Source organism: Salmo trutta, chromosome 3 (genome assembly GCF_901001165.1).
Source record: "Salmo trutta chromosome 3, fSalTru1.1, whole genome shotgun sequence".
Classification (NCBI taxonomy): domain Eukaryota; kingdom Metazoa; phylum Chordata; class Actinopteri; order Salmoniformes; family Salmonidae; genus Salmo; species Salmo trutta.
In genome coordinates this window covers 42,552,663-42,579,231 of record NC_042959.1, presented here as the reverse complement: position 1 = coordinate 42,579,231, position 26,569 = coordinate 42,552,663, and the positions used below count along the sequence as shown (strand labels likewise).

At 46.6% G+C, this 26,569-nt stretch overlaps 1 protein-coding gene across 5 annotated transcripts; it reads left to right on the top strand.

Moving 5' to 3' along the window:
- Positions 1 to 1,204: 1,204 nt before the first annotated feature.
- On the top strand, positions 1,205 to 26,378 carry LOC115175474 (AT-rich interactive domain-containing protein 1A). 5 transcript variants are annotated; one of them, XM_029734746.1, is made up of 20 exons: positions 1,205 to 2,400; positions 8,775 to 8,993; positions 9,140 to 9,763; positions 9,989 to 10,096; positions 10,816 to 11,056; positions 11,359 to 11,448; positions 11,769 to 11,942; positions 12,552 to 12,876; positions 16,085 to 16,230; positions 16,743 to 16,849; positions 17,094 to 17,303; positions 18,808 to 19,012; positions 20,005 to 20,134; positions 20,309 to 20,496; positions 20,588 to 20,747; positions 20,961 to 21,086; positions 21,312 to 21,408; positions 21,611 to 22,475; positions 22,664 to 22,794; positions 23,237 to 26,378. In XM_029734746.1, exons 1-20 carry the CDS (start codon positions 1,486 to 1,488, stop codon positions 25,145 to 25,147), a joined length of 6,972 nt encoding a protein of 2,323 aa, XP_029590606.1. In that variant the 5' UTR covers positions 1,205 to 1,485; the 3' UTR covers positions 25,148 to 26,378. The 5 variants fall into 5 exon arrangements, with proteins under 5 accessions (XP_029590606.1, XP_029590597.1, XP_029590589.1 ...); XM_029734737.1 differs by having other exon boundaries at positions 17,094 to 17,309; XM_029734729.1 differs by having other exon boundaries at positions 9,989 to 10,123.
- The last annotated feature ends 191 nt before the right edge of the window (positions 26,379 to 26,569 follow it).

The following is a 26,569-nucleotide window of genomic DNA, read 5'->3' as shown; positions in this document are numbered from 1 at the left end:
AACAGCTGATGCTCTCATGCATGTTTCAGTGTTACTTGTCTCGAAGCAAGCATAGAAGTAACTTAGCTTGTCTGGTATACAAATCTAGAAGATATTTTATTGTCACATAGACCGAATAGGTGCAGTGAAATATGTTGTTTTACAGGATCAGCCATAGTAGTACGCCAACCCTGGAGCAAATTAGGGTTAAGTGCCTTGCTCAAGGGATTTTGTTAATTTTAGAGTACTGGGCAAAATACCATCATTCATGAAGTGTGTTGTCAATGTTTATACATGTGATTGTGCCTCCTGACTGCCACTTACTGCCTTTTTCATTAGCTCTCCCTTTACAACTGTGTGTGCATGGGGGGACTGTAGATTAACCTCACATTGATCAGAATATGCCTTAAATGCAACAACCCAATTCACCCCCCACCCCTTAAGAAATGTTGATATACTCAAAGAACAATACACTCAAAATGTTAATTTAAAAAAAATGGACTAACTCTTGTGAGTGGGATTCCCCACCTCAGGGCAAGGTCAGGGTTGGCCAACGTAGTGCAACGTTGGCGGCTGAGAAAGCTGTGTTCACTGCCCATCCCCCACACTCACAAGAGGAGTGTTTCTGCTTGCGCGGCTGCCGTTAGGAGAGAGATAGAGAGACAGACAGACAGACAGAGAGGGGGTGGGTAGGGAGAGGGCGTGGAATTAGTGAGAGGGTGCATTAGTCTCGTTCAGGCAAGGTTTTCCCTCTAAAATTCTGAGCTAAAATTAATTTTAGGCCCAACTGAATTTTGATATTTAGAACATGCTAACATGACCAGATTGTAGCTGAATTGTGGGACTATCTTATTAATTATTTTCACTTCCTCATTCATTCTTGCGACCTCATCCCATAGTATGCGCTCCGCAGTTCGCACACGATGACACATCCACACTGGTGAAATGGCTACCCCCTCAGTCCTTGCCCTTATTCAGACTTCCAAATCATGAAACATAATTACTCAATCATCAGGTGCCTGCTTGACGCATGTTATGTTCAGAAACTGTTGATAGAATGGAACAAAGAAATAATGCATGTTTTGAGAATAGTTACATTTAAAACACAAACATCACTTTACAAATGCAACCACTCTTGTGCCCGTATGCAATGTAAAAATGAACGAATCCACTCCGTGTTCCCACTGAGCTCCAATCCGTACTTTACTTCTGTCTGTACGGCTCAGTAAAATGGCTGTATCTCGCGGAGCCTCGTGCTGGTTCGCTCCGTTCCTTGCGTCTACTCTCGCTCAGTAATAGAACCCCCAGAATATATGTCTGTTTATGCATCCTTGAGGTTTATTATTACGTGTCCAATTATTTTCACATCGGAATCAGGAGACAACCGGATTCGGTCCGGTGAAAGGGGTGGGAATGAGTCGGGACAAGGATAAATGGTTATAAACAATTATTTATATTCAATGCTAGCGTTTGCTTGTGACTGACTCGCCGAGAGAGGGGGGTATTATGGCCGCTCAGGTCGCCAGCGCCGCCACTCTCAACACAAGCCCGCCTTCCGAACTAAAGAAGCCGGATCGAGACCCAAATGAGGATTCTATACTGGGGGAAAAGCAGCAGGAAAACAAGCAGTCGGGATTAGAGCGCGGATCTCCGGGCCGGGGGGATCTGCAGGACGGGGCCGATGTTGGAAATGCAGGGGGAGGAGGGGAACCTGAGATGAAGAACGGGAACGGGAACCCGTCCAGGACTATTAATAATCAGAATGATTCCATCGGATCCGAGGGGAATAACCATCCCGGGATGGTACACCACCATGGGTCCGGTTTTCCTCCACCTTCTTATGGATACAGTCAACACTACGGCCGGGCCCCTTTTCATCAACATGGCGGACAACAAAGCCCTGGCATGGCAGCTGCTGCAGGTCCAGCCGTGCAGTCGAGCAATATGATGGACCCATATCAACCCAATTCACACGACCATGGCTTTTCTAACCACCAGTTTAACAATTACAATCCATTCCCGAACAGAACTCCCTATTCTGGCCAAGGATACGGCATGAACCCCTCGCGTAATACCCAGGCTCCGGCAGCTGGGGGACAGCCAGCTAACGTTAAGCAGCAATCGGCAGGAGGACCCACAGCAATGGCTGCATCGTACAACAATCAGAGATATAATATGGGGAATCCACAGCCAACGTCTACCCCAACCCTCAACCAGCTCCTAACCTCTCCAAGCTCCACGCGGGTATATCCAAATTACCCATCTAGTGAATATAGTAATCAGGAAGGAGCTAGTAAGGGACCAACAGACACGGGCAGTAGCGGTCAGTATGGAGGGGGGAATCCGGGTTGGCAACAAAGGACCCATCATCCGCCGCCTATGAGCCCTGGAAGTACAGGGCAATCCCTAGGTAGAAGCCAGGTAAAGGCCCATGTTCCACCGAATCTTTATTACTGTACATTTGGTGTAATATTATGTATGTAGTTCACAACGTAGCAGGCCAGCCATTGTTGCGAGCCAGTTCGCTTGCAAAGACACTCTAAAATGGCTGCCTCTCGTTTTTCCAACACCACCTCGTTAAACAGTATTTATTTAGTTGGTATGAATTTTATCACTTTCAGGCAACTCTTCTTCGGCAATCCTCCTTTTGAGATTGAACTTCGAACGTTCAGAGAATGGAGGCCCGAATCTTGAAAGAGTTGAAAAAGCTCTAAAGGCCTATATTCATTACTCAGACTTGTTTCTCGGCAGGACGGTATATAACGTAATTAAACAGTTATTCCTTGATAGGGTATTTCTTATCGTTTGCACTGCTAACGTTAGTCGTTTTGCAATACAGTTTAATGTTTATGAATAGACTATATCTTTTATGTCCACAAGTCTGTTTTGATCATTATGGAAATTGTGAAGGAAATGCACATAATTTGCAAGCCCAGAACACCGATGTTGCCTATACTCAAAAGCGTACACGTGTGTTTGAAAGTGATTTTAAGTGGACTGTACGAGTAACTAAATGATGTAAAATGTTACATTTTAATCAACACACACTGGCCTATTTATTTATGAGTGTAATTTGGCGCCTCTGTTGCCAGGAACTGCTTCCACCACTGCATTCTGCTTGTAAACATTGGCCTAGTGATTTGAGTGACTGACTGCAGGTTGCTTTGCTCTGGGATTTGAATTGTGGAGGTAAAAATCCTGCTGTCAAACCCAGTAGACAGTTGGTCTTGGTTTGACGTGCTAGCTGAGATCTGATTGGCTCCTCATCCTGTGCTCTTGGCCATTTATAATTGCATATGCTGTAAAGCAACAAAAAAAACATCCTGATAAGTTCACTCCTCCACACTGCACAAATCCATGACTGCTCATACTTAACACATTTTTGACAATTTCTCTAAATTACTACTTTGCAATCATCTGTTTCCCACACGTATGACATGCCAGTTTCCACAGGCATTCTATAATAAGAAGAGATGGTCGGAGTTTGGCCCATTGATCAAGTTAGTCACTTAACTTTTGTCAATCCAGTTTGATATTGTGTGCCATTTTCTGTGCCACTGTTCATTTTTATTTGTTTTACATGGTATAGCCTAACCCATACCTGTTGAATTTCTAGATTCATAAACAAAACTGCGACCAACATGACAAATAGAAGAGTTTACGGAACTTTGTAGCCTACACGTATAAGTTCGTAACCGTATTTGCACCATCCTATAAAGAAAGGCTGATGAAAATGGCTATAGTATCTTGACCCTCATTGTTAAGCATCCACTATCTCCTCTCATTTTGGATCAAAGTAAAATGACAAGGTAAATCACTCAAGTTAATAATGTATTATTACAGTCCTTTTAAGTCGTTTTTGTATCTGCACCATGCATTTATGAGCTACAAATCTGAAACTAAGGAATTTTTCTTGGTGGTTGAGATGTGTACACTAAATGCCAGATGAGCAATCCATCACAAAAATGTAAACATTTAACACAATAACAATTTGAAGGATCAAAGACTGTGTGGGTGTGATATGAATGAAATAAAGACATTGCTAAATTAACATTATTTGACAAGTTCAGGTTGCGCAGACCATTTTGACAGGGTTTTTCACATTTGGAAGCAACTGAATTTGACCCATTGTAGGCCAGAGTTTCCTAAACTCGGTCCTGGGGCATCCCTGGGTACACATTTTGGTTTTTGCTCTTGTACTACACAGCGGATTTCAAATAATCAGCTTGATGGTGAGTTGGTTATTTGAATTAGCTGTGTAGTGCTAGGGCAAAAACCAAAACGTGCACCCAGGGGGGGCCCTAGGACTAAGTTTGGGAAACCTTTATGTAGGCTTCAACAAGAACTTGCTGCAGTACCTGAGAACACAATCTGGCGCAATCATATTTGGGCTTGACCACTTTAACTATCATGGAAAGCTGAGGTCGTCATAGCAGATTTATCTACGCATGAATATCGCCCAGAACTAACCAACTGTCATGAAATATTATACATGCTTCGAGACTACAGTGTGGCCTATCTGATGGATGCCCAGCTGTCTTTGGTTACATGCCATTACTCACTAGCATATTAAAGCAGTAATACTCACTCACCTTTACTTCTCCCTAACAAACTTCTACCTGACAATGTTTTGGTCATCAATAGGATCTTTGTTAGGTTGGTAATGGTAATGCATGCCAATGTGAACGTGTTAGGGAGACGTCATCCACTATGTCCCATTTGATGGGTTCATCTATCAATGACATACAGATGTATTCCTGTGTTGACACTGCATAGCGAGGTGAACATGAGCCGTGTGTGTGGCATGAGTAGCTGCTGTATCTCATGTGCCACTCTGTCTCTGTGTGTGACTAAGAATTCCTTCTAACCCCCTTGGCCAATCACAGAGACTGTCCAGCCGCCTCTCCCCCGCCTAGGGAGTCTCCACTCTGTCTTATGCAGATTAGCCATGTGCTGCTTTTTATTTATTTCAATTAATTATCTGGAAGCTGGGAAATGTCAAGAAACGCTTTTTGCTCTCCGTTTCTAAAGGCCTTTGTTTAGCAGTGACGTGCCAGAGCTGTCTCAAGTCTCAGAGCAGTGTGCATTGACAAGGGTACAGATAAAGAATCCAAGCCCATAAGAATCGACTATGGTAAATGAATGCTTATGTTTTCATTAACTTGTCAATTTGTTGTTATTAATGTTGTTATCGACATGGAATCTTTTGACGACCCTTGTTTAGGTTGTTTTGAGTTGAGCAAGTTAAACTGATAGGCCTAAGGGTAGTCATTTACATAGAGTGAAATTATAATGTTGATGAGATGGAGGCCTAGAGATTTAAGGAACCTTTCTCCATTGAGATGATACCTGACTCATAGTTGTGTTCGCATCATAACAGTGAGTAGGCCACTTCTCCCTCCATTTATGATGTCATTCATTCAGAGCCAGAATTGCCCCCCCCCCAACGGGAAACCAGCTTGGCCCCGAACCAAACAGAAGCACAGCTGGGATGTGTTTAAGATTGGGCAGACTGCCCTCCATTTGAGATGAGCGATATATACATACATGCATGCATACACATACAGTTGAAGTGGGAAGTTTACATACACCTTAGCCAAATACATTTAAACTCCGTTTTTCACAATTCCTGACATTTAATCCTAGTAAAAATTCTGTCAGGTCAGTTAGGATCACCGCTTTATTTTAAGGATGTGAAATGTCAGAATAATAGTAGAGAGAATTATTTATTTCAGCTTTTATTTCTTTCTTGGGGTCATTGTCCATTTGGAAGACCCATTTGCGACCAAGCTTTAACTTCCTGACTGATGTCTTGAGATGTTGCTTCAATATATCCACATCATTTTCTTTCCTCATGATGCCATCTATTTTGTGAAGTGCACCAGTCCCTCCTGCAGCAAAGCACCCCCACAACATAATGCTGCCACCCCCGTGCTTCACGTTTGGGATGGTGTTCTTCGGCTTGCAAGCTTCCCCCTTTTTCCTCCAAACATAACGATGGTCATTGTGGCCAAACAGTTCCATTTTTGTTTCATCAGACCGGAGGACATTTCTCCAGAAAGTACGATCTTTGTCCCCATGTGCAGTTGCAAACCGTAGTCTGGCTTTTTTATGGCGGTTTTGGAGCAGTGGCTTCTTCTTTGCTGAGCGGTCTTTCAGGTAATGTCGATATAGGACTCGTTTTACTGTGGATATAGATACTTTTGTACCGGTTTCCTCCAGCATCTTCACAAGGTCCTTTGCTGTTGTTCTGGGATTGATTTGCACTTTTCGCACAAGTATGTTCATCTCTAGGAGACAAAACGTGTCTCCTTTCTGAGCGGTATGACGGCTGCGTGGTCCCATGGTGTTTATACTTGCGTACTATTGTTTGTACAGATGAATGTGGTACCTTCAGGTGTTTGGAAATTGCTTCCAAGGATGAACCAGACTTGTGGAGGTCTACAATTTTTTTTCTGAGGTCTTGGCTGATATCTTTTGATTTTCCCATGATGTCAAGCAAAGAGGCACTGAATTTGAAGGTAGGCCTTGAAATACATCCACAGGTACACCTCCAATTGACTCAAATTATGTCAATTAGCCTATCAGAAGCTTCTAAAGCCATGCCATCATTTTCTGGAATTTTCCACGCTGTTTAAAGGCACAGTCAACTTAGTGTATGTAAACTTTTGTTGGAAAAATTGCTTGTCATGCACACAGTAGATGTCCTAACTGACTTGCCAAAACTATAGTTTAACAAGAAATTTGTGGAGTGGTTGAAAAACAAGTTTTAATGACTCCAACCTAAGTGTTTGTAAACTTCTGACTTCAAATATATATACTGCTCCAAAAAATACAGGGAACACTTAAACAACACATCCTAGATCTGAGTGAAATAAATAATCTTCTTAAATACTTTTTTCTTTACATAGTTGAATGTGCTGACAACAAAATCACACAAAAATAATCAATGGAAATCCAATTTATCAACCCATGGAGGTCTGGATTTGTAGTCACACTCAAAATTAAAGTGGAAAACCACACTACAGGCTGATCCAACTTTGATGTAATGTCCTTAAAACAAGTCAAAATGAGGCTCAGTAGTGTGTGTGGCCTACACGTGCCTGTATGACCTCCCTACAACGCCTGGGCATGCTCCTGATGAGGTGGCGGATGGTCTCCTGAGGGATCTCCTCCCAGACCTGGACTAAAGCATCCGCCAACTCCTGGACAGTCTGTGGTGCAACGTGGCGTTGGTGGATGGAGCGAGACATGATGTACCAGATGTGCTCAATTGGTTTCAGGTCTGGGAAACGGGCGGGCCAGTCCATAGCATCAATGCCTTCCTCTTGCAGGAACTGCTGACACACTCCAGCCACATGAGGTTTAGCATTGTCTTGCATTAGGAGGAACCCAGGGCTAACCGCACCAGCATATGGTCTAACAAGGGGTCTGAGGATCTCATCTCGGTACCTAATGGCAGTCAGGCTCACCTCTGGCGAGCACATGGAGGGCTGTGCGGCCCCCCAAAGAAATGCTACCCCACACCATGACTGACCCACCGCCAAACCGGTCATGCTGGAGGATGTTGCAGGCAGCAGAACATTCTCCACGGCGTCTCCAGACTCTGTCACGTCTGTCACATGTGCTCAGTGTGAACCTGCTTTCATCTGTGAAGAGCACAGGGCGCCAGTGGCGAATTTGCCAATCTTGGTGTTCTCTGGCAAATGCCAAACGTCCTGCACGGTGTTGGGCTGTAAGCACAAGCCCCACCTGTGGACGCCGGGCCCTCATACCACCCTCATGGAGTCTGTTTCTGACCGTTTGAGCAGACACATGCACATTTGTGGCCTGCTGGAGGTCATTTTGCAGGGCTCTGGCAGTGCTTCTCCTGCTCCTCCTTGCACAAAGGCGGAGGTAGCGGTCCTGCTGCTGGGTTGTTGCCCTCCTACGGCCTCCTCCACGTCTCCTGATGTACTGGCCTATCTCCTGGTAGCGCCTCCATGCTCTGGACACTACGCTGACAGACACAGCAAACCTTCTTGCCACAGCTCGCATTGATGTGCCATCCTGGATGAGCTGCACTACCTGAGCCACTTGTGTGGGTTGTAGACTCCGTCTCATGCTACCACTAGAGTGAAAGCACCGCCAGCATTCAAAAGTGACCAAAACATCAGCCAGGGAGCATAGGAACTGAGAAGTGGTCTGTGGTCCCCACCTGCAGAACCACTCCTGTATTGGGGGTGTCTTGCTAATTGCCTATAATTTCCACCTGTTGTCTATTCCATTTGCACAACAGCATGTGAAATTTATTGTCAATCGGTGTTGCTTCCTAAGTGGACAGTTTGATTTCACAGAAGTGTGATTGACTTGGAGTTACATTGTGTTGTTTAAGTGTTCCCTTTATTTTTTTGAGCAGTATATATATATATATAGCTCCGTAACTGTGGCACATAAAAGGTTAATGACCGTGGGAAAAATGTAATAAATAAATCTCCTCTTGTTCTCTTTGCTCTAGTAATGCTTTCACGTGTTCTATGGACTTGCCTTCTGTCATATTTTTTGTTTTGTGCCTATCAGGATGGGAAAATGCGTCTATAGCTCTTGCTGTATTGAGAAGCTTGAAATGTGTGAGTTGGCTTGCATGAGAGACCCCTGCTAGATAAAGTGCCTATAAACTATAGTGTAGTCATCTGCCCGTATCCAAGTCTTTTGTGATCTATGGTACATCCTGTCACCCGCACCTCTCATATTTTTTTTTTTATAGTGTTCATGTTATGAAGTGTTGTTCATGTATTTGATCTTCTGCTACACAGCCCCCAGGTGCAATGGATCCGATGGCTAAAATGAGAGGCCAGCCGTACGGGGTGGGCAGTCCATACTCCCAACAGCCTGGGCAGGGGCCTCCCCCAGGAGCCCAGCAGGGTCATGCATACCCAGGCCAAGGCTACGGTCCACTTAGCTCCCAGAGATACCCGGTGGTCATTCAGGGCCGCACCCCTGGGGCTATGGGAGGCATGCATTACGGGCAGCAGGTCAGTGGTGTCATCAAGCTGACTTATTCCTACATTATCTCACACAGAAATCAGCCCTCCTTCTCTTTACACACTACTATATGGCTTGCTTGTCATATGCCTACCCATTTGCTTGATTTCTAACTTTGGTATGCATTTGTGTGTAGATGCAATCTTATGGACAGCAGGGACCAGGAGGCTATGGGCCTCAGGGCCAAGGGCCCTACTACAGCCAACAGGGCCAGGCTTCACACCCAGGCCAGCAGCAAGGGCCCTACCCCCAGGTACCTCCAGGACAGCAGGGTGGTCAGACACCCTACCCTCAGCAGTCCCACCCTTCACAGACGTCATCCTCACATGCCCAGGGTGGGCCGCCCTATCCGCAGCCCCATATGCCCCCCCAGTCCCAGGGCCCGCAGCCAGGTCCATCCCAAGGGCCCCCGCAGTCTCAGCCTCCCTACTCCCAAGTCCCGGCCCAGGCTCAAACCCAGTCTGGTCAGCCTCCTTACCCCCAGCAGCAGGGGCCTCCCAGCCAGCCACCACAGCAGGCCAGCTCCCAGGTCCCAGCAGGGTCGCAGCCCCAGCTTAGCTATCCACCCACGCAGGGCCCACAGCAGCTCTCCACACAACAGCAGCAACCCCAGACACCCGCTCAACCCCCTCAGCAACCACCAGGTCACAGCCAGCATCCACAGGTCCAGCCTGCATCCTACTCCCAGAATCCTCCACAGCAACAACAACAACAGTCACAGCAGTCACCTTACCAACGCTTCCCTCCTCCACCACAGCAGGTACAACTGAATTGTGTGTGTGTGTGTGTGTGTGTGTGTGTGTGTGTGTGTGTGTGATTGTTTTATGATTGAGGTACCTTTGATATCGTCATTGAACTTGCAGTACCGGTTGCCATACTTGCTCAGCAGATGGAAGGCATTGGTATTGTCACTGTGTATTCTCATGTGCGCATACGTGTGTATGTGAATGCTCTTCAATACCGATTGTCTCGTTCTCTCCCCCAGGAGATATCCCAGGACTCGTTCAGTTCCCAGTCTAGTGCCCCTCCCTCCAACCAGCCCAAAAGTGGCTCAGAGGACGTCAGCGTGCAAGGCCGGCCGTCCAGCCTACCGGTGAGTCCTCACCCAACCTGTGCAAAGGTATACTATACGTCTATAAATCAAATTATTACATTGTTCTGAAATCATAATGCATTGAAACATGTTCGCGTGAATCCATGTGACCGATTTTTGTCTTAACATAATCAAACTGGTGTTGTGGTTAATTAATGCTACCCGTGTTTATTTTGTATGGCATTTGAGTGTGTGTGTGTCTGTACATGTCATTGGGCATGCGTAGCAAACTTGCAGAAATTGGTTGTATGCCAGTCTGGGAGATGAATATTAGTAAATTTGAGCAGAGCTCGGGCCTGGATAAAACGAGAACGAAAGCGACGGTATCAGATTGTATCAAATTTACATGGCAGGGTTGCTCCGTGCTGAGTCGGCACACATCCACCATAACCATGACAACCCCTTGCTCTAATATGCTCCCTCTTTTCCTCGACAAGATCAATAACCATAACTGTGTGTGTCACATGTCTCCAAACCTAGTAGAACATGTGCTGCCATGCTTTCCAACACTGAGGAGATTAAATTGTGCTTGCATCCTGTATGTGATTCGTTGTGCTAGTAGACAGAGCTACAGGAAGTGCATGGAGTCGTTATCAAGACGTCTCACTGCGAACTGTACAGTCAGCTAATGGCTGTCATGTCGATTCCATCAGGCTGGCGTTTTTCCACAGCGTCTCCTCACCATAGGCCCTGTTCTCTCCTGTCTTGTGTGTCTGCAGGATCTCTCAGGCTCCATCGATGACCTGCCCACGGGCACGGATGGCTCTCTGAGTCCTGGCGTGAGCACTTCAGGTGTGTCAAGCAGCCAGGGCGAGCAGAGCAACCTGGCCCAGTCGCCCTTCTCGCCCCACACCTCTCCCCATCTGCCAGGCATCCGAGGGCCCTCGCCATCGCCCGCCGGCTCCCCTGCCAGTGCCACCACCTCCCGCACGGGACCCCTCTCACCCGCCACAATGCCAGGTGAACCCATGTACACGAGTGCGCACACATACATGGGTTTTTCTGACATGTACTAGGACACATGCACTATGACAACAAAACGACCATAGATTGAAACAGTGGAGCTACTGCAGCCAATAATCTTTTAAAACGATACAGAAAACTGTGCTTGGCTGCAGTAGCTCCACTGTTTCAAACTATGGTCATTTTGTTGGATTAATGTAAGTGTCCCTAAAATATTGTTAACTAAGTAGTGACATTTGTGGCCTTGTTCCTACTCAGACTTCTTATTTACATACTGAAACGACCCTTCTGTTGTTTAGTGACCCAGATGCCCCCTAGACCATCGAGTGTACAGTCTGACGGGAGTCTGCACCCCGCCATGAGCCAGTCTCCCATGGCCCAGGACAGAGGTGAGTTCACCCTAACTGAGAATCCCCTCACACAGTACTACCCCGCTCTGTAGGGACCACTGACAGTGTTCTTTTTTAATGAAACTTAGGCTGCACTTTATTTTATGGTACCTGGTACTTACCAGAGAATTGTGTGGTAACAATAGGTACTTTCTGGTACTTCAAACAATATTACATGTAATTGCCATTTACCATGTACGTTCTAAGTAAATACTGGCAAATTTCTGTACCGAAGCCTTCTGATGTGTCTTATGAGAGATTTCCAGTGTTTTGTTGGAGGATTAACATCTCTTTTACTCTCCCTTCTCTGACCCTGCCAGGGTTCATGCAGAGAAACCCCCAGATGCCCCCCTACGGCTCACCACAGTCTGCCTCTCCCCTGTCACCCCGACAGGCCTCTGGAGGCCAGATGCACCCTGGGATGGGACCTTATCAGCAGCAGAACAACTCCATGGGGGGCTACGGACCTCAGGGTGGGCAGTATGGCCCACAAGGTGAGTTCTGTGGGTTACACTGTGCAACAAAGGAAAGGGGCTGGTGGCAAAATATCAACATTTGGTGCACTTGAAAAATAACAACTCAGTTGATATACCAAATAGACTTTTAATCATTTTGATCTTTAACATTTTGGTTATCCTCTGACTGCCAATGTATAAATGCTTCCCACTTAATTATCTCACCATCCTGTCAAGTTGCTTCTTGTTTGTTCCCCCAGCCAAATCCATGGAATATGTATTTTTGCCTCATAGGAATTCCCTCCTATCAGCTTATCCCTCCCTCCCTGAGCCTAGCGCAGCTATTTTTAGCCATGGAGAACAGTCAGCTGACATAGCAAAGCCCCCCTGTCAGTAGAGCTGCCACTGTGATGGCAGGCTCATAGCTCAGTGTGCACAAATCCACTGCCAGCTCGGTATAGTGCCTTGCACAACTTCAACAGACATTAGCAGTCATGTACACCTTTCACAATAGAACCCCAAGTTGATTAAAGATTTAGTTTGTTGTTTTGCGCATATAACTAGTCTTCCCAATGTCACCTGAGCAGTGTTTATTTTAATTTTAACATACATTTTTTACACACATTGTTTTTGTCCATTCTACTACAGGTTATCCCCGGCAACCTGGATACAACAACATGCCCAATGCCAACTACACTGGCATGGGCAACCCCATGAACCCTGGCCCTGGCAACCCCATGTCTGGGCAAGGGGGGCTGCCGTATGCAGGCATCCCCCCTGGTAGAATGCCTCCGGGCCAGGTGGGAGTGCGTCCCTATGGCCCCAACGTGGGGCCCAACATGCCACCCAACATGGGTAACATGCCACCTCAGGTGGGCTCAGGGATGTGCCCTCCCCCCGGCCTCAACCGGAAGGCCCAGGAGGCTGCAGCTGTAGTCATGCAACACGCTGCTACCAACTCCATACACAGCAGGTACACTATACTCTTTACTAAACCATATTACACATGTACAGTGCATTCGGAAAGTATTCAGAGCCCTTGACTTTTTCCACATTGTGTTACGTTACAGCCTTACATGCTAACCAGACAGCTCGTGCGCATGTTGATTTTGTCCACCCGCACTAGACGCGATCAGGACACGCAGGTTGAAATATCGAAACGAACTCTGAACCAACAATATTAATTTGGGGACAGGTCGAAAAGGATAAAAATGTGTCCTGGGATATAAACATTGGGTTGTTATTCTACCTGAAATGCACAAGGTCCTCTACTCCGACAATTAATCCAAAGGGTAAACCAAGATTTTTTTCTAGTAATCCTTCAGGCTTCTTCTTTGGACTTTATATGCAACTTTAAGTTGCATTACCATTACCAACTGGACTGGAGTGTGGACCTCATCTATCTTTCAATCACCCATGTGGGTATATGCTCCTATAAACCATTTTTTTTATTTCACCTTTATTTAACCAGGTAGGCAAGTTGAGAACAAGTTCTCATTTACAATTGCGACCTGGCCAAGATAAAGCAAAGCAGTTCGACAACATACAAACACAGAGTTACACATGGAGTAAAACAAACATACAGTAGAAAAATAAGTCTATATACAATGTGAGTGAGTGAGGAGATGGGAGAGGCAGGACTTGCAGTGCGTCAAGCGTCACAAATAGAACCAAGTTCTATTTTAGTGTCTGGCTACGCAGACACGCGCGAGCAGTCTGGATGCAATGATTGAATAACATGTATACCGTAATTTCCGGACTATTAAGCGCACCTGAATATAAGCCGCACCCACTGAATTGAAACAAAATTATTATTTTGAACATAAATAAGCCGCACATGTCTATAAGCCGCAGGTGCCTACCGGTACATTGAAACAAATGAACTTTACACAGGCTTTAACGAAACACGGCTTGTAACAAAAATAAATAGGCTTTAACGAAAAACGGCTAGCAAAAAAAATAAATAGGCTTTAACGAAACACGGCTTGTAATAAAAAATTTGCAGTAAGCTTTAGTTGTCTTTTTGCACTGAGTCAATTCCTCACGCTGCTGTTTCCAACGTCTTATCGACTCATTAAGACCAAGCTCCCGTGCAGCAGCTCTATTTCCTTTTCCAACAGCCAGATCAATCGCCTTCAACTTGAAAGCTGCATCATATGCATTTCTCCGTGTCTTTGCCATGATGAGGGTGACAAAATGACTACCGTAATCAGAGTGATGGGAAGTTTGAGGGCTCGATTTAATCTAAACAGTAAACAAAAAAGTTTTGACCTTAACCCGTTCGGCAATTTCATTGGTCTAATGAAAGCTTCATGCCGCCAAAAAACTGAGCACGTCACAGAATGTTTTTTTTTTTTTAAAAACATTGAAAGTGGGAAAAATCCATATTAGCTGCGTCATTGTTTAAGCCGCAAGGTTCAAAGCCTGGGAAAAAAGTTGCGGCTTATAGTCCGGAATTTACGGTATGTTTATTAATTTTGCAATGCTCGCTCATGCGACGTGGGGGATGTGGTCAGCATGTTATTCGAAAATGGATTAAATTGTTTTTTTCCCCTAATCAAGATACACACAATACCCCATAATGACAAAGCAAAAACAGTTTTAGAAATGTTTGATTATTTATTACAAATAAGAACTGAAATATCACATTTACATAAGTATTCAGACCCTCTACTCAATACTTTGAGTCTTAGGTATGACGCTACAAGCTTGGCATACCTGTATTTGGGGAGTTTCTCCCATTCTTCTCTGCAGATCCTCTCAAGCTCTGTTGGTTGGATGGGTTGTGTCGCTGCATAGCTATTTTTAGGTTTTGCCAGAGATGTTCGATCGGGTTCAAGTCCGGGTTCTGGCTGAGCCACTCAAGGACATTCAGAGACTTGTGCCGAAGCCACTCCTGCGTTGTCTTGGCTGTGTGCTTAGTCGTTGTCCTGTTGGAAGATAAACCTTCGCCCCCAGTCTGAGGTCCTGAGCGCTCTTGGAGCAGGTTTTCATCAAGGATCTATCAGTACTTTGCTCCGTTCATCTTTCCCTCGATCCTGACTAGCCTCCCAGTCCCTGCCACTGAAAAACGTCCCCATAGCATGATGCTGCCACCACCAGGTTTCCTCCAGATGTGACGCTTGGCATTCAGGCCAAAGAGTTCAATCTTTGTTTAAGCAGACCAGAGAATCTTATTTCTCATGGTCTGAGAGTCATTTAGGTGCCTTTTGGCAAACTCCAAGCAGACTGGCATGCCTTTTACTGAGGAGTGGCTTCTGTCTGGCCACTGTACCATAAAGGCCTGATTGGTGGAGTTCTGCAGAGATGGTTGTCCTTCTGGAAGGTTCTCCCATCTTCAGAGGAACTCTGGAGCTCTATCAGAGTGACCATCGGGTTCTTGGTCACCTCCCTGACCAAGGCCCTTCTCCCTCGATTGTTCAGTTTGGCCGGGCTGCAAGCTCTAGGAATAATCTTTGTGGTTCCAAACTTCTTTCATTTAAGAATGATGGAGGCCACGGTGTTCTTGGAGACCTTCAATGCTGCAGACTTTTTTTGGTACCCTTCACCAGATCTGTACCTCGACACAATTCTGTCTCTGAGCTCTACCGACAATTCCTTCGACCTCATGGCTTGGTTTTTGCTTTGACATGCACTGTCAACTGTGGGACCTTATATAGACAGGTGTGTGCCTCCACCCAATATGTTCTTTTTTTATCATTGTTAATGTGTTGAGTATGTGATATCTGGTCCTAACTAGTAGATTTTCCTATACGTTGAAGGTCCTGTGAAGGCAGTGAGAGGAGAAGTGATTAGAGCAGCAGGAAATAAAGAACAGAGGAGAGAGCAGATGAGATGAAGACAGACTCACTGAGAGGTAGATGGGCAGAGGCAGACGAGATGTTCTCCAGCCCCTGTCACTACGAGTAATACCTGACTCTCACATTACATCCAAACACATTAAAAGCATTGGAAACTTCAGATGCAGATTCAGCATATTTTCTCTCTCTTTAGGCTTTATACAGTCTTCACAGGTGTACAAAATCACTAGACATTTTTTGTATCAAGAACAAGAATTCCCCCTTGCAATGGCACTCTTATTTAGTGATATTGTTGCATAACTGTTTTTCAGCAGGAGAGGAATGTTTTTCACTCTGAAATCATGCTACATGTTAAAAGTGTGGTTGTCCCTCATTGTTCAGGATGCCTGGCTACCCCAACATGCCCCCTGGCATGATGGGCCCTGGCGCCCCCTATGGCCCTCCCATGAACAATATGCCTGGCATGATGAACGCGCAGGGCGGCTCGCCTTTCCCTATGGGGGCCAACATGGCCAATAACTCCAGTGGTGAGTACTGTTGTCCAATACTGTTGCTCCATGGTGCCCCAGGTATTTCTGATATGGCAGGATGACTTTGGTTGGGACGGTGGTCAGTGGCAAAGGTTTGCTTTGGGGTGGCCAGTAAGTAAGGCTTGATGCAATTTGTCTGCAGTGTTTTCACAATAGACCTTTCTCATCTGAAAGTTCTAGCATAGACGGATGAGTTTTCCAAAACAAATATTGTTTTAGTGCAGTCGTTGTTAATCTAAGTCACACTTGAGGAAAGGTTTTGCATTGGTTTCACCAGAGCACTTCCTATCCTGTTTGAAGATAACGTTGGTCAATGAACAATTGCCGCGGTATGAATATGTTCTATAGGGGAATCTTTGTTAGTCTGTAATGCTCTGAAATTAGAATACAAAAAAATGTCAGCTGCCTCTGGTCGTTCAGCAGTTGTTTGGTATATGTCCTGATCCCGAGAATTGTTGTTCAAAAGCTGTTGAACAGTGCTCAACCCCACAATGTACCCTTGTACCTAGGTTTGGCCCCAAGTCCAGAGTTTGGTATGGATGGGAAAATGAACCAGGGCCAGAAGATGAACAACAAAGTGGATGGAACACCGAAAGCGGAACCGACTAAATCCAAGGTGATAGGATAATGTCTGTCTGTCCACTTGGGACAATTTTTTTAAGGGCTTGTGTGTATGTTAAAAGAAACTACGTTATAAACCATATTGTTTGTAAACTGTTAACACACGTTACCATAGTACTTTTGACTTTATTCCGTGGTTATTACAGTTGCCAATGAGCTAGCTACTAAAGGGAAATAAGACCAATGGGTTTATAACCCAACCCTTTCCCTCATGACGGCTCTCTCTTGCCGCCTTCTAGAAGTCGAGCTCTTCCACGACAACCAACGAGAAGATCACCCGTCTGTACGAGCTGGGCCCCGAGCTCGAGAGGAAGATGTGGGTGGACCGCTACCTGGGCTTTATCGAGGAAAAAGCCATGGGCATGACCAACCTGCCTGCTGTGGGCCGCAAGCCCCTAGACCTCTTCAGACTCTACGTCTCGGTCAAGGAGATTGGAGGCTTCGCACAGGTCAGTGTAGGTTTGTGCTGTACTATGCATGCATGCACTGTAGTGTGTTTGGTCTATTTATGTCCCTATTGAGGTGCCCTCTTGGCCAGGTTTCCCTTTATAAAAGAGGCCTTCTGACCTCAATGGGAATTCCTGGATAAATAAACACAACCGTTAGAAATGTCCTTGTTTTTTAAAGAAAAGCACATTTTTGGGGTATTAAAATAACATCAAATTGATCAGAAATACAGTGTAGATATTGTTAGTGACTTTTGTAGCTGGAAACGGCAGATTTAAAAAAAATAATAATAATAATAATTAAAAAAAAAAAAATATCTACAGAGGCCCATTATCAGCAACCGTCACTCCTGTGTTCCAATGGCACGTTGTTAGCTAATCCAAGTTTAGAATTTTAAAACGCTAATTGATCATTAGAAAACCCTTTTGCAATTGTTAGCACAGCTGGAAACTGTTGTACTGATTAAAGAAGCAATAAAACTGGCCTTCTTTAGACTAGTTGACTATCTAGAGCATCAGATTTTGTAGGTTTGATTACAGGCTCAAAATGGCTACAAACAAACACCAGTCTCAACGTCAGTGAAGAGGCGACTCCGGGATGCAAAGAAAAAGCCATATCTCAGACTGGCCAATAAAAGATTAAGACGGGCAAAATAACACACACTGGACAGAGGAACTCTGCCTAGAAGGCCAGCGTCCCGAAGTCACTGTTGAGACTGGTGTTTTGCTGGGTACTATTTAATGAAGCTGCCAGTTGAGGACTTGTAAAGCATCTGTTTCTCAAACTAGACACTAATGTACTTTTCCTCTTGCTCAGTTGTGCACCAGGGCCTCCCACTCCTCTTTCTATTCTGGTTAGAGCCAGCTTGTGCTGTTCTGTGAAGGGAGTAGTACACAGCGTTGTAAGAGATCTTCAGTTTCTTGGCAATTTCTCACATGGAATAGCCTTCATTTCTCAGAACAATAATAGACTGACGAGATTCAGAAGAATGTTTTGTTTCTAGCCATTTTGAGCCTGTAATTGAACCCACAAATGCTGATGCTCCATATACTCAACTAGTCTAAAGAATGTCAGTTCTTTAATCAGAACAGTTTTCAGCTGTGCTAACATAATTACAAAAGGGTTTTCTAATGATCAATTAGCCTTTTAAAATTATAAACTTGGATTAGCTAACACAACGTGCCATTGGAACATAGGAGTGATGGTTGCTAATAATAGGCTTCTGTAGATACTCCATAAAACATCTTTCCAGCTACAATAGTCATTTACAACGTTAACAATGTATTTCTGATCAATTTGATGTTATTTTAATGGACAAAAAATGTGCTTTTCTTTCAAAAACAAGGACATTTCTAAGTGACCACAAACTTTTCAACGGTAGTGTAGGTTCAATAAATAAGTATAACACATGCACAAACACACCATGCACAATCTCTTGGTTCTTATTTGCTCATCCCCTTCTCTGGTCCCTATTTTAATGTCCCTGTCTTCATGCTCCATGTCCAGGTGAACAAGAACAAGAAGTGGCGTGAGCTGTCCACCAACCTGAACGTTGGCACATCAAGCAGCGCCGCCAGCTCCCTGAAGAAGCAGTACATCCAGTGTCTGTACGCCTTCGAGTGCAAGATCGAACGCGGGGAGGACCCCCCTCCTGAGATTATCACTGACAACAAGAAAGCCAACCAGGCCAAGGTCCAGCCACCCTCCCCAGGTCAGTGCAGACGGTTATCCACACTATGGTGGGTCGTAATTATTAGGCATCAAACGTTAGAAAGCGGACTGAAACTGGTTGGGACTACCTGGTCTTGTCCAATGTGAAACGCTCATTTTTGTTGCAAAAAAGTTGTTTTTTTTAAATCTTTTTTTGGAGGTAATGTATTTGATTTGAACAGGGAGTCCCATTGAGACCCAGATCTCTTTCACAAGGGAGCCCTGCATACGCATCATTTACAAAAAACAATATAAAAATATATTTTTGTAAAAAAATCACATTCATCAGGAAAGAGGTCCCCAATCAACATTTTGAACTGCCCGAGAGGCACCAGAACATCCAGTTGTAGGGAACTCTGTAGATTGTTCCATACATGGGTGCAAAGAAAATAAACGCAGATTTACCTAACTCTTGAGGAGGCTGAAGAGATTTCCAGAGTTAGCCATCCTTGAGACTGGGTATTTTTGTAAGAGAACTTTATAAACCAAAATAAAGCGATGAATCGACCTACTTGAATTCAGAGGACCAGCTTACTATCTGGTAAAGAATGCAGTGGTGTGTACTGAACCTGACGCCATAATAAAAAAGTGCACTATGTTAAATGTATCTAACGGCTTTAATGAAGTGGCAGCTGCGTTCATGTAGATAATGTCGCCACAGTCTAGTTTCGGTAGAAATATCGATTTGAATGACCTGTATAATTAAGCAATAAGCTGTGGTATATGGCCAATATACCACGGTTAAGGGCTGTTTTTAGACACAACGTAACGCGTAGCCGTAGTATATTCGCCATATAGCACGAACCCCCAAGGTGCCTTATTGATATTATAAACTGGTTACCAATGTAATTAGACATTATTGTCATACCTGTGGTATATAGTTTGATATACCACGGCTTTCAGACAATCAGCATCCAAGGGCTCGAACCACCTGATGAAAGTCAACTAACTGAAATGTCCCTCCTTGTTTTTTTTTGTTTTTTTTAACGGTAGCTGGATCAGGTTCTCTCCAGGGCCCTCAGACCCCCCAGTCCACCAGCAGCTCCATGGCCGAGGGCAGCGACCTCAAGCCCCCCACACCTGCCTCCACCCCACACCCCACCCAGATGCCAACCGGGGCCAGGTGAGTCTCAGAGCTTCAATCTCATCCTCTTTGAGTTATCAATTGCATTCAGGAGATTCAATTCTTCAATTGGACATTTAATTGACTTAATGAATTTAAATGGAATTCACCCCAACTCTGCTATCTGCTTTGATAAACCCCTATTTACCCACTAAACGTCCCTCTATCTTTTAGGAGCAATGTGGCGCTGCAGGACCCATTTGCTGACGGTAGTGACCCTACTTTCCCCAGAAGGAACTCCATGACCTCTAACTCTGGCTACCAGTCTGGCATGAGCACCCCAGAGATGCCAGGTCGCATGGGTCCAGGGCCCTATGAGGGTCCAGGGCCTAACAAAGACCCCTTTGGTGCCATGCGGAAAGGTGGGTAGAAGAGGTTACAAGAAAGATCCCTAGAAACTGATGGTGCTGGGAAGCTGGGTCCCTTGCTGACGGAGTGTGTATTTCTTTCCAGTTGGGGAGCAGTTCTTGCCTGCCAGTCAGGGTCCTAACAGTGGGATGGCTGAGCAGCAACAGTTTAACCGTGGGCCTCCACCAGGTGCTATGGGGAACATGTCGATGGCTCAGAGACAGCAGTATGGACCAGGCCCTTACGGACAAGGCTACGAGAGGAGGTAAGACCCTACACACGCTTATAGGCCGTTGAAATATAATTACTAGGAAGGACATCCACATTCAAGTCAATGTGTCTACGATGGGTGGACTGGCGGCCATATTGAGTATAATTCTATAGACACCATCATGACTGTAGCAGTCTGCTCATTTCCTTTTTTTAATGGAAATAATTTGTACTAAGTGTGGTCAACCAACATTGTGGTGTTTACCAGGCCAGAGCAGGGGATGGGTCCAGAGGGCAGCATGGGATCTGGTGCACCGCAGCCAAGCCTGATGCCTGCCAACGCCGACACAGGGATGTACTCGCCAAACCGCTACCCATCACAGCAGCAGCCACGGTCAGTTCACCACCCAGCACCCCTCTATCTCAGGCGAGGTCTGTCACAGACTTGTGCAGACAGACACCATGCACTGACTGTCCCAGCATTTATAGTCCTGCAATGTTGTAAAGATGGGTTGTTTTTCACAATGAGGGTTTATTGGCACACTAGCCGTATACTGTAGCAATATTAGGCACTTGGCTTATGTGGAATGTCTTGCTTATGTGTTGTGGTTGTTTACAGGAATGATTCCTATGGTAATCAATATCCTGGCCATGGTACTCCCCCTGGTGGTTCCTATCCCAATCAACAGCCAGGAATGTACCCACAGCAACAACAGGTGATGACTCCAACTCACTGTGTATGCACTGGAAGTGTGACGTCACTGTAAAGTGGTAACCAGTAGCCATCTGTTATTACCCCAAAAAGTAGTACTTACTGTATAGATGAGTAATAGCCATAGGGGGGAAAGTAATAGTCATCATCATTCATCTGATGCAATGTAATGGCACCGCCTACCTAAACATCTTTGCTCTGTGCAGAACTACAAGCGTCCCGTGGAAGGGGGCTACCCACCAGCGAAGCGTCACGAGGGGGAGATGTACAGCGGGCCCTTCAGTGCAGGGCTGCAGCAGCAACAACCGCAGCAGCAGCCAGGGGCGGCCTCTGCACCCCCTGCTGGCCAGCCAGAGATGTACCAACCACAGTACAGCAGCGGCTCCTTCCCCGGCACTGACCGCCGCCTGCCTGGTCCCCAGGGCCAGTTCCCCTTCCCCTTCAACAGAGAGCGCATGCAGGCCACCACTGGGCCCAACGCCCAGCCCTCCATGCCCCCTCAGATGATGCAGCCAAGCCCTGACGGCCCCCAGGGTGGTGTGTGGCAGGGCCGCGGGGAGATGAACTATCCCGGCAATTACCCCAACCGGCAGGGTGGCCCCCCAGGGGGCTCAGCCCAGGGACCCGGACACCCCGGCATGAACCGCGGTTCGGAGGAAATTATGTCATCGGAGCAGCGCATGAACCACGAGGGCCAATGGGGGCCAGGTCAGATGGGCCCTCGGCAGCCCCCTTACGTCCCTGGAGGGACGGGCCCGCCCATGACCCGCACCCTGCAGTCCAACTACCAATCCACTCAGGCCATGCAGAACCACATTCCACAGGTGTCCAGTCCCTCCCCCATGCCCCGCGGGGGCCCCATGGAGAGCCGGACGTCGCCCAGTAAATCTCCCTACATGCACAGTGGCGTCAAGATGCAAAAGGCAGGGCCCCCGGTCCCTGCCTCTCACATAGTGCCCCAGTCTGTGCAGTCCCCTCTGATCCGTAGAGATATGCCCTTTCCCCCAGGCTCAGTGGAGGCCACCCACCCTGTCCTAAAACCACGCCGACGCCTCACCACGAAAGATATCGGTATGGCTATCACAACCCAGAACTCCACCCACAATATACATGCAGTATACAGTATTTAGTGATCCCATTTGGACACTACAATGATAGGTTGCTTCAGTTCTCTATGAAAGTGTTTGTATTGTGTGGTCCATCAGTACTGTGAAGGGTATCAGCATGAGTTAAAATACTGTATTTGTATATCTCCATAGGGACCCCAGAGGCTTGGAGGGTGATGATGTCCCTCAAGTCTGGACTGTTGGCTGAGAGCACGTGGGCCCTCGACACCATCAACATCCTCCTGTATGACGACAACAGCATCTCCACCTTCAACCTCAATTTGGTGAGCTAACAAGACAGGTAGCCTAGCAGTTAGATATTTGTGCCAGTAACCAAAAGGTCGCTAGTTCGAATCCCCGAGCAAGGTGCTTAAACCTAATTTTGCCAGACACTAGCTGTGACCCCACTCTCTGACGGTGTCTTGGGGGAGAGTCGGATATGCAAAACACTTAACAATTTACACGTGTGAAATAAGACATAAGCACCCACCAAATTATTATTACACTGGCCACAATGTGGGATAGAGGTTTTAATAAAAACCCTACATGGTAAACCTATACAATCAGAAGTGTAATATTTTCTTATTTAGGGCTTTTTGTTTTTACATTTATCCTTTCACAAATTATACAATTTTACCTATTCCCAAGCCCTTTTCCATATTTTCTGTCATGCACATATCATACAATGCAAAGTTTTTATCTTCTCCTACATTTTCTCCTCCTCAGCTGCCTGGCCTGCTGGAGCTGGTGGTGGAGTACTTCCGGCGCTGCCTCATCGAGATCTTCGGCATCCTGCGCGAGTACGAGGTGGGCGACCACGGCCAGAGGACTCTACTGGATCCTGACGCCCTGGACAGAGACTGGAGCTGCACGGAAGATGAGGAATCAGGGTTAGAGGACATAGACGGAGAGGAGGATGACGACGATGAGGAAGAAGAAGTGGTGGTGCAGCGTTCAAAACAGCCGGCCGGGACGACAATCGAGGGACAGGCTCCGGTGAAGCAAGAGGATGAGCAGGAGTTGTGCTCAGAACGGGACACTCTGAAAGAGAAGGACGCTGAAGATGAGGAGAAGAGCTTCTCTAACTTTGAGCAGCCCAGCTCTTCATCGGACCCCCCTGCTACCCCCCAGGAGAGACCCAAACAAGCTAGCAAGTTCGACAAGCTCCCCCTGAAGATGGTAAGGAAGAAGGATCCGTTTCCGGCAGGCAGGGCAACCCAGAGAGGAAAAGTGCAGGAGTTTGACAGTGGGCTGCTCCACTGGAGCGCCGGTGGGGGAGACAGCACAGAACACATCCAGACCCACTTCGAGAGGAGGGAGGAATTTCTGGTCCCACGAGAACGAGTGCTGGTCGTCCCAACAGCCAAGAGGAAAAGGCTAGAAACAGAGATGGTGGGGGACAAGGACAATGCTACCCCCACAGAGAAAGACAAGCAGAAAGGTGGAGGAGATCAGAGGCCCTCCCAGCCATCATCCACAGAGAAGGCCTCAACAACAACCGACACCTCAGCCGACGGTAAGGAGGGGAAGTCCGAGCACTCAGACGCTGAGACAGAGGAAACGTCACAGACGGAAGAGCCCCAGAGCCAGCAGGAGAACGACAAACCGAGCGGCCCTCCTCGTCAACAAGTCCCCCAGCGTGTGGTGGAGGACGAGCCTCACAGCAAGGACGAGGGCCCACTGCTTACGCTGGCTAACTGGCAGGACGCTCTAGCCCGCCGCTGCATCTGCGTCTCCAACATCGTGCGCAGCCTCTCCTTCGTGCCTGGCAACGACCAGGAGATGTCCAAACACCCTGGCCTCATGCTGCTGCTGGGTCGCCTAGTGCTGCTGCACCACCGCCACCCTGAGAGGAAGCAGGCCCCGCTCACCTACGAGAAGGAGGAGGAGTCTGATGACTGCCTTGGCCAGAGGGACGAATGGTGGTGGGACTGCCTGTCGCTGTTGAGGGAGAACTGCCTGGTCACTCTTGCCAACATCTCTGGCCAGCTGGACCTCTCCATCTACCCCGAGAGCATCTGCCTTCCGCTGCTGGATGGCCTCCTCCACTGGGCGGTGTGCCCTTCGGCCGAGGCCCAGGACCCCTTCCCCACGTTGGGGCCCCACAGCGCAATGTCCCCCCAGAGACTGGTCCTGGAGACTCTCAGTAAGCTGAGCGTCCAAGACAACAATGTGGACCTGGTCCTGGCCACGCCGCCGTTGGGTCGGTTAGAGAAGCTGTATGGGACCTTGGTGCGGCTGGTTGGGGAGAGAAAGGTGGCCGTCTGCAGGGAGATGTCGGTGGTGTTGTTGGCCAACCTGGCCCAGGGAGACAGCATGGCAGCGCGCGCCATTGCCGTGCAGAAGGGAAGCGTGGGTAACCTCCTGGGCTTCTTGGAGGACAGCCTGGCGGCCACCCAGCTACAACAGAGCCAGAGCTCTCTGCTGCACCTGCAGGAGATGCACTTTGAGCCCACCAGTAATGACATGATGCGGCGGGCGGCCCGGGCCCTGCACGCCTTAGCCAAGGTGGAGGAGAACCACTCAGAGTTCACACTCTACGAGTCACGCCTCCTTGACCTCTCAGTGTCACCTCTCATGAACTCGGTGGTGTCTCACGTCATCTGCGATGTACTCTTTCTGATTGGCCAGTCATGACAGCTGTAGGGAGCTTTGGCTCCACCTCCTCTTGGTTTCGTCACCCCCTGGTTACAACCTGGCTTGTATGTGTGTAGGGGGCAGGGGAAGTTCAAGTGACTGTTTTTAATTTATGCAAACCCTTCAGATTCCATTCTCTGAGCCTTCTCTCGCTGTTCTCACTCAAGGAGAAGGGACGTCACAAAGCTGCAGTGGTGGATTTACAAACCAGAGACTCCACAAACTGACACAACTTGCAACATTAATGCCAACTAGATGACAGAGCGGGAACCCGGGTTTAGGAGTGTTCCACACGTTTGGGGGGGGATGTATTTTTAATAAAGATGAATAAATAGCTGAAAAACAAACTGTAACCAAAGTTGCTGTCTTGTTTACAGTAAGTTTGTGCATAATGTGTGCCCTTGCTCTCTCCTCGAGAGCACAGTGAGTGAGTCAGACTCTGGTTCATGTTTGGAGGTGGAACAGCCTGATCTGATGGTATAGTGTCTAATTGGATGCTTAGCAGTCAACCTACAACTCAGTTGGCTGTTGAGAAAACCTTCACTGGGAGGCCTGTGCAGTAGATTGTAGGGCATTTTCTGTACCGTACTGCTCTTGAGTGTCAGGCATTCTATAAACAAGTTTCATACAGAAAAACGTTGACAATGCAGCTCTACTAGAGTTTTAAAAAGTAATTTTAGTTTTGACGTTAAAAGCTAAAAAGGCTTTCCCCAAAGTACCGAGAACCTACTACAACACCCTTACCTCCTCTCTTTAGCCCTTGATTGTATGAATTGACCCTTGTAAAATAAATCACCTCTTAGGACTGGTTTTCAACTAAAGATGCAGCTTTGCTGTGGTGTATATATATGATGTTGTACATTACACTTCCTTTCTCTGTCACTATTCCCACACTTTTTGTTGATAATGGAAGGTGACCCATGAGTTTGGTTCCTGTCATCCAGTCCCTGCTGATAGACCCTCTCTCCTCCGGCCTCTCACTCCACGGCTCCTTACGGCAGACTCGGATCAAATCTGTTCTCCTGGTACAACAAAAAAACTCTAGATGAAGAGAAACACATTTGACAATTCTTTTCTCCAGCGATATGGATATTTGTATTTCAGGCTATGTAGCTAAAAACATGTAAATTCCTCCTTTTCCCTTTTTTTGGTTCAATGAATATCATTTATTCAGTATGAAATCTTTATACTATATGTTCCACGTGGTAAGAATAAATGTACATTAAATCTTCGTAAGATGTTTGGTTTTGTTCCATTGGACTTGCAGTGTCTTTCTCAGATGTACAATTTTTCTACAATCCCTGGCTCTGTGAACGTACTGGGTGTGCATGTATTTTTATTCCAGCCCAGTACTATAACACTTGGTTCAACTAATCGATAAGCTGAATCAGGTTATTTGTTAGTATTGGGCTGGGATAAAAT